Source organism: Gekko japonicus, unplaced genomic scaffold, assembly GCF_001447785.1.
Source record: "Gekko japonicus isolate JY-2015 unplaced genomic scaffold, Gekko_japonicus_V1.1 scaffold2177, whole genome shotgun sequence".
In the NCBI taxonomy this organism is placed as follows: domain Eukaryota; kingdom Metazoa; phylum Chordata; class Lepidosauria; order Squamata; family Gekkonidae; genus Gekko; species Gekko japonicus.
The window spans coordinates 26,124-34,724 of NW_015168721.1; the positions used below are offsets into that span (position 1 = coordinate 26,124).

At 47.9% G+C, this 8,601-nt stretch overlaps 1 protein-coding gene across 1 annotated transcript in view; it reads left to right on the plus strand.

Annotated features, from left to right (window-relative positions):
* The first annotated feature begins 4,333 nt into the window (after window positions 1–4,333).
* Window positions 4,334–8,601, plus strand: part of LOC107114141 (meprin A subunit alpha-like) — a 32,194-nt gene continuing 27,926 nt past the window's right edge. The window contains exon 1 of the mRNA XM_015415580.1: window positions 4,334–4,508. Within this exon, the coding sequence (XP_015271066.1) occupies window positions 4,334–4,508 (175 nt within the window). The remainder of the gene's footprint in view (window positions 4,509–8,601) is intronic.

An 8,601-nucleotide genomic window follows, 5' to 3' on the forward strand; every position in this document is an offset into this window, starting at 1 on the left:
ATGTGAACTGTAATGCAGACTAAATAGAGTTGCAGTGGATCAGGATAAGGTTGACACACAGGGATAAATGTACAGCCTCTTCTGTATGGGTTGTGGTACCATTTATTTATTTATAATTTGATTTATACCCCAACCTCCCCACATGCGGGTACCATGAAAGGTCAGGTACACATTTCGGAGGATACTCCTGCATTCATTGTTTTTAAGAAGAAGATTTATTTATTTATTTGATTTATACCCCAACCTCCCCACATGCGGGTACCATGAAAGGTCAGGTACACATTTCGGAGGATACTCCTGCATTCATTGTTTTTAAGAAGAAGAAGACTTCTACCCGAACAAGTCTCAGAGCAGCTTACAGTCTTCCCTCCCCCTTCCCCGCGAAGCGGGGAGGGCGGGTTATAAATTGAATAAAATAAATAAATAAATAAATTCCCACAACAGACACCCTGTGAGGTAGGTGGAGCTGAGAGAGCTCTTAATGAACTTATGACTGACCCAAGGTCACACCAGAAGCTGCATGTGGAATAGGAGTAGGAAATCAAACCCAGTTCTCCCAGATTAGAGTCCACACTCCCAATCACTATTTATTTATTTTTTTATTTATTTAACATTCGGCTTCTATACCGCTCAGACCCGAAGGTCTCAGAGCGGTTTACAATTGTGCTGCAAGTGCAGATTACTCCTAATTCTATGGCAACATATTACAAGGGGTGGGGCTGCCTACCGGCACCCGGGTGAGTTCGCTGTTCTCGGCTCTCTTTCCTTGGCGGTCCACTGGGGTTGGCGCGCATCCGTGGCCAGTCCTTCTCGGCTTCGATCTTCCAGTGCACGGCCCGCAGTAGCCTCGGGCCAGCTGTGTCCATATCCGGCTCCGCTGCGCCTGCGCCGCTCACGCTGCCGTGCGCTCCTTCGTCATTCCACCTCCACTGTCGCTGAGCGACGGATGCCGAGTGCTGGACGCTGTTGTTCCATCGGCCACCAAAGATCGCCGCATCGCACCGCCACACCGCCGTCACCGCCGCCATCGCTGCCGCTGAAGCTCCACCACGTCCCCACTTGGAGGAGGGTGCCCCCTACCCTTCTAAGGGTAGGTACCCATTTATCTACTTGCATTTTAAACTTTCGAACCGCTGGGTGGGCGGGAGCTAGGACTAGAGCCGGGTGCTCACCCCGGCCGCGGTGGGTTTCGAACAGCCATGGGGCTGTTTGCTATGATGTTACATGCAAGCGTTTAATTGCTTGCGCCACCGCATTACTTCACTAGCCCAGGCTGCTTGTTCCTGTTCATCAGGAGCCTTCCTATGGAAGCTGTCTGGGTAATTTTGGACCAGCCACAGACTTTCTGCCTAACCTACCTTGCAGGATTGCTGTACAGATCACAAAGCTTTCTGTGCCTAAAGGTGTCAGACGTATAAGCTGGACCTATTAAAATGACTTGAAATTGATTACAAGTGGAAGCAATTTTAAAAAGGCCCATGTTTAAACTTCAGACTGCCAACAATGAAAGAAAATATTGTTTCTTAAGAACTAATGTTAACTGGTTCCTAATGGAAAAATTATGGGTAATGTAGTGTCCGCGGACCGCCACCGGAGGTCAGCGCATATGCCCTAGCTTCAGTCCGAACAACAATAGGGACTAGGATCCTAGTCCCTCCTCTGGGGAACCAATGGGATCCGTGGCGGGAGATTTGAACCCACCAATGGTGACCAGGGGCGGTCCCCAGGTGTGTATATAGTTGGCCTGCCGGCCGTTTATCTCTCGTCTTTGTTGTGTGCTAATAAAGCGTGCTATGCACCACGTCGTTGTCTGTCGTTCATCCATGCGGCTACCCACTACATAACATTTACGCATCCAGCATAGCATGAAATGTGGAGTCTAAGGCTGTCAGGTCTCCACCCCCCACCAGCAGGGGGTGGCAGGGTCGCCAGATCCAGGCTGGGAAACTCCTGGAGATTTGGGTACGGAGCCTGGGGAGGACAGGGACCTCAGTGGGGTACAAGGCCCCAGAGTCCACCCTCTTAAGCATCCATTTCCCCCAAGGAATCTGATCTTGGGAGTCGGGAGACCAGTTGTGATTCCGGGGAATCCCCAGCTCTCACCTGGAGCCTGGCATCCCTAATGTGGACACTGCAGATGGAGCCCTGTATGCAGACGGTTGGGAGCTGCAGTGGCTCAAGTGGTTAAGATGCTGAACTGCAGGCTGTGGAAGATCGGTAGTTCAGCAGTTTGAGACCCGAGTGTGCCGCATGACGGAGTGAGCTCCCGTCTCTAGTTCCAGCTCCTGCCAACCTAGCAGTTCGAAAGCAAGAAATTGCAAGTAGATAAATAGGGACCACTTCCGTGGGAAGGTAACAGCGTTCCAGGCACCTTGGTGTTTAGTCATGCCGGCCACATGACCATGGAAACGTCTTCGGACAGCGCTGGCTCTTCGGCTTTGAAACGGAGATGAGCACCGCAACCCTAGAGTCGGACTCGACTGGCTTTCGAGCAAGGGAACCTTTACCTTTTATAAGCGATAGATAGATAATATGTTTATTCGGTATATCACTAGCCCAATTACAGATAATACAAAAAAGGGTACCAATAATATATATAAAACATTTAAATATAAAACTGCGTTTAATCTGCGTATGTTAATTTCAAAATTACTAAAACTCTAAATATCTACAATACTCTATCAACTGTTATTTGACTGTTGAGTAAGTATTATAGGGGTTATACAGTTCTACTCCCCATCTCCTAAATCTTCTGGGTTCTTTCTAAAATTGTACTACCTGTGCAGCACGTTTTTTTTGGGCTATTGCTGAAAATTTAGCACAATTTATTATGATCTGTGGAGCAGGATCAAATAATAGCTTCCTACTTATCTCCTAGCAGTTCGAAAGCAAGAAATTGCAAGTAGATAAATAGGTACCGCTTTGGTGGGAAGGTAACAGCGTTCCGTGTGCCTTGGTGTTTAGTCATCCCGGCCACATGACCACGGAAACGTCTTTGGACAGCGCTGGCTCTTCGGCTTTGAAACGGAGATGAGCACCGCAACCCTAGAGTCGGACTCGACTGGCTTTCGAGCAAGGGAGACTTTTACCTTTGCCTTACTTATCTCCTTGTCCAAGTATCCATGGTACCTCCTTATAACAGGATGAATAACTTGAGGAGAGTGGGCCCAGCATAGTGCCTTATAGCAACTGTGGTATTGTTTTAGCTGAGTATAGTTTAAGCCCGACTGGTATAAAACGACCCCCTTTTGTTGAGTATGTATAGACGTTGTCTCCTTGAATGGGATGCCTCTCTTTGTCTTAATCTGGGAGCTGTCCTCTGACCCCCTCCTCTCTCTCGCTTTGTCCTCTCCCTCACTTCACATGGCCTTCCACATTGGAGACACATGTCTCTGCAGGTCTCTCCCTTATACCCCTACACACGTGATGCTGGATCTCATGCTCGCCCTGCACCCCTGGTACAGCGCCTCCCGTGGCTGTGGCGCATCCTTCCGAGGCAGAGTCGTCGGTCCTGGGAGTCGGGATGCTGAAAGCGGGGGGAACGTCGGGGCCTCAGATGAGCAGGGGACGGGTTGACTTCACCCCGTAAGTCCCTCTGCCGTCGTGCAAGGTGCTGTCTGTTGGCTCACTCTTGCTCTCTCTCTCTCTGTCTTCGCCTTTGCACGTTTCTCCTCCTCAGGGGTCATTTCCTGCAGGAGCGCACAGGAGCAGAGCTCCGGCAGTAAAGAGCCCAGGGGGCGGGCACATGCAACAAGCCCCACCCCCTGCTCCCAGCAGCCCTCAGTCAGAGCAAGAAGCAGCCAGGTAAGGTTGCAAAGCCCCCCCCCCCGGCCCTCTGGTCCAAAACAGTCCAGTGGCACCTTTAAGACCAAGTTTTATTCAGGTACAAGCTCTCCCTCCTCTGCCAGGACAGATCTGCACATTCCCCCCCCCCCCAATGGCTAGCAATCCAAAACAGTCCAGTGGAGCCTGAGCGGTGGGTGTTCCCTTCTGACACACTTCTGGTGACATCAGGGGGTGTGGCACATGCAAATGAGTTATGCTAATGAGTTATGCTAATGAGCCCCTGCACCTCTTTTTCTATGAAATGACCCCTGCTCCTCCTCCCCGTCCCCTTCACTTTCCCCTTCCTTTATTCCTTTCCTAGCTCCCAGCACCGCCCCCTTTCCCTGCCACTTCCCCCTTACTCCCCGCCCCGCCCCCTGTAATAAGCCAGGACCCTGGCGTCTAGGGCGTGGCTGGAGCTGGGCCAGCGGTGGTTCTGTTGGCCTGGGGGCTGCCGCCGCTGGCGTGTGGGGTGCTCCGAGGTTGTGCGCCGGTCGTCAGCCTCTCCATGGCGGCGCCTGCATTGCCACTGCCCTGTGCGGCTCCTCAGAGCCCTCGGTTCTGTGGTCGAGCCCGGCCGGAGCGTTGTGCCTCCCGAGCAGAGGCGGAGGCCGGTGTGTTGCGTTGTCCTGGCTCTGGCGCCCGTCCTGGTGTTGGTTTTGTTTTCGTGTGGGATGTTCCGGGTGAGTTTGTTGACCAGGGGGTGCCCGGGGTGTTTGGGCGGAGTCCCGAGACCTCCGGACCGGGACACTGGACAAGCTGGCTATTTGTGACAGGGGGAACGTACTCTTTAGGTTAGGCTTCTTTTCTTTTCTTTCGACCACAACCTGAATGTGAACGGGATCTATATTTAAATAAACGTTACTTTTTGCAATATGCTTCTTGGGAGATTTATTTACTGCATCCAATGTATCATGCCTCTATGACTGGGCAAACTCCGCTGTATTAACCAATCCCAATAAAACGACCCGTCAACCGTCCAGATGGTGCAGTAGACACTTCTACTGCCTGGAGTGTATTGCGAACTTGAGAGATTTTGGTCATCAAAAAGAGTCAAAAAGGGCAGTACTGATTATAAAGCACTGGACCAGGGAAACCTTGGTTTGATTTCTGTTAAGTCGTGAGCTTAACAAATAGTCGGAGAGTGATTTCAGCAAGAACACAACTTTATTCTTCAACTCGAACACTTCTCCAACACGGTACAACATCTGATAGCCAGAACAGCTTTTACATTGCAGCTGTCCTGCTTTTAAACAATTCCCGGCTAATATAGCCACGCCTACTATACACATAACAACCAATACGATTGAGCGCATAGGACCAATCACAGACGTTCCCGCTCGGGAACCTACTTGAGTGTGATTGGTTACACATTTCCTGGGCTAGCGATGTCATTGGATATTTCAGGATCCTAGCCAAGGCTGAAGCTTAACATGGTTTTACAATGAGGTGTTTCACAACAGCTAATGCATTCATGGCAGCTTCTGAATACATTACAATTTCCTACTCTGTGGCTAACCGTATGCCTAGAGAAAATGACTGGCCCAAAGTCTCCCATGGCCATTCAGAAGATTGTTACGATGCTCACAGCTGCTGCAGGTGAGGCCAAGGATGTTGCACAGGTGGCATTACAACAGGGCCTCATGGATGCGCAGTTGACTTTGTAGAAGCCCACTGCACTTCCATGTAGAATTTGTTGGAATATACAAGGTCTATAGTGCACCTTCTTGAAGGAGATCAGAAGAACAGCCCATAGGGGGACACCCGAAGGACAGTTAGTTAGCATTGCTAGGTTAGGGACTTCCCACAATTTCAAATTATGTCCTTCCTGTCTTCTGATTGGCTCTTTGGAGACTTCCTGCTCCAACTGAGCCCACCCTCTTCATTCCTGGCTGTCACAGGAGTTAGTCAGTTAGTTAAGCCTCTCTCCCTCTTCAGTTTGGTGTCATGGATAGGAGTGCAGACCTTAATCTGGGAGGACCGGGTTTGATTCCCCACTCCTTCACATGCAGCCAGCTGGTGTGACCTGGGGTCAGTCACAAGTTCTCTCAAAGCCCTTCTCTGAAGGGCAGTCCTTGAAAGAGCTCTCTCAGCCCCACCTACCTCACAGGGTGTCTGTTGTGGGGAGGGGAAGGGAAAGGCGATTGTGAGCCACTCTGAGACTCCTTCAGGTAGTGAAGGGCAAGGTATAACCCCAATCTCTTCTTCTTCTTCTCTGTTCTATCAGAGTTTTTTTCTTCTTTAATAAGCCAAGTTATTTTTCTTTAAAACGTTGGTGCTCCATTCCTCTGCATGCTTAAACTCTGCCAACAGAATTTAAGTCAATGCCATTGCCTGACAACGTACTGTTTGTAATTTTGGTAACACCCACAGTACCTTAAAAAACAACAAGGCTCCAGGTGTCTCCCCTGAGGGTAAATGTGTATTGGTAGTGAGAGACTCAAAGGCTGATCTTAGCCACTTCAGCCATGGCTTCAAATCCAGTCTTCCAGTTTTTCAGCCTCACACTGGTTTTTGTGCATTGTGTCTCATTTCCGGTAAGTCTAATTCAGTTTTGATAATCGATCGTTCCTTTCTGTGATTGCCAGGCACAATGAGCGCATGATGGAAATTTTCTCTCTTTTTAGGTCAGGCGTTCGTTTAGGAAAGATGGTAAGGATGCACCCAAATGACCCCAAGAAGGCCTGAACTCTGGGACTGGGAGCTGAACATTTCCCTTTTTTTAATTTGCCTTGGTTAGATGCTGATTCTGATGAACTCGGAACCGATATTCTAGCAATAAATGCAGGTGCGTTGCCTTTGGGATCTTCAAAATATGCAGTGCTCTGAGAAAGTGGGATCCAGTGGGGTCAGAACTCCAGAAGCCCTCCCCCTGTTGCCCCCCAAGCACCAAGAATACAGAGCATCACTTGCCCCAGACTTAGTGTCCCATCTATATGTTGTGGCTAATAACCACTGATGGACCTCTCCTCCATTTGTTGTTGTTCAGTCGCACAGTCGAGTCCGACTCTTCGCGACCCCATATGTTTATATGATTATCCAATTTGGGGGGGAAGGTTGAATCCATGTCAATGTGTTTATCTCTTACCTATTATCAGGGGGGGGGTTGGAAAAAGGGGTGCTGGAACTCTCAAGAGTGAAATGAAGTTTTCAGTCCATATACTGAAAACTCACGAACTTTTAAACATTTTTAAAAAGAATTTTGTCGAAGAGGTTCGGGAACTCCATTCTGGTGCGTTCCCCCAGAAAAAAAGCCCTGCCTATTTTGTTCATCTCATGTGGTGTTATGTATCATTTATCTATCACTATCTAATGATTTCCTTTCATATTTGTACAACTTGCTAATGCTGAAATAGAAGGGAGGGAAACCATGTCCCATTCCTTTAACTACAGTCGGTAACCAAGTGCTTTCCCCCATGATTTCTAAATCCAGATTTTGTTACTGAAATAGCACATAGGCTTTTAGACAGAACAACATAACAATAATTCAAATGCACGAACAAAAGGGATATTCGGCCCTTTAGGAAAAAGTAAATTTTGAATAGATAATTTAAAATATCGAATTAAAATAGCCACAGAATCACTGCATATTTAACTAGGCAATAATGCTTTAGTCTCTATTATAAATCCAAACATTCCATTTGGGTCAATTCACTACAAAGATGATGATGTACTTCCCCTGAGTTAAGATAACTGTGAACCTGAAGTGTTGGGACCAGCTAATATTAATGGGATTCCTAAACGAGACAAGTTGAATTTTTAATAATATGTCGGGGGAATGTCTGTCAGTCCATTTTGACCGTAGCATAGCAATACTAAAATCAAGATTTTAGATAAAGGACTCTAATGGAGACAACGAAGGATTCAGACATTTCTCATTATCCCATAAACAGGGCTATTTTGGGGCAGGAACGCACAGGAACGGAGTTCCGGCTGGCTCCCAAGTTGGCCACGCCCAGCAGGAACTCATTAGCATAATAGGCCACACCCAGCAGCAGAAACTCATTAGGATTGGCTACATTAGGGGTGTGTGGCCCAACATGCAAAGGAGTTCCTGCTACAAAAAAAGGCCCTGGGTTTTGACAACAAAGAAGGTAAACAGAATAACAAGCAAAAGGTAGGTGTGGCTAGATAACCACACTTCTGGTAATATGTGGGTGCGGCCTAATGTGCCAATGAGCTGTGCTGTCAGGGGTGTGGCCTAATATGCTAATGAGTTTCTACTGTTGGGTGTGGCCTATTATGCTAATGAATGGAGACAACGAAGGATTCAGACATTTCTCATTATCCCATAAATGTGATGCATTTTCTACTAGTGGTCTAGAATACCATAACTAAACTATTCCTATGAATGTTTTGAGAATATCATGGAAGGCAGGGTGGGGGAATTTTAGCACAATCGTGATCTAACATATACAAAACAAATGAAGGTAAAAAGAGTTAAATGTGGTTTATGCCCATCCACCGTTTTCGTCCTTTAAATCATGGCCCCCAAAGCTGCATCCTGTATTAAAAAAACCCTTCAGCAAAATAATGAATAATAAACTTGCTCAACGTGCCAAACCATCCTTAGCTGCCCCCTTTATTTTTCACCTGGTTATTAATTCAAGATCAAAGAAACCAGTGGGATTCTGTTCCTGGAGTTCCTGCCAGCAGTTCTGCATTTTGCCCGGGGCTGTTTTGATATGGTCACTTTGATCTTTGGTGGCTGGAAAATGACGAGTTTATGGTCCATTACTGGGAGGGTCTGAGATGCGGATTCATGTGTGGGGTGGG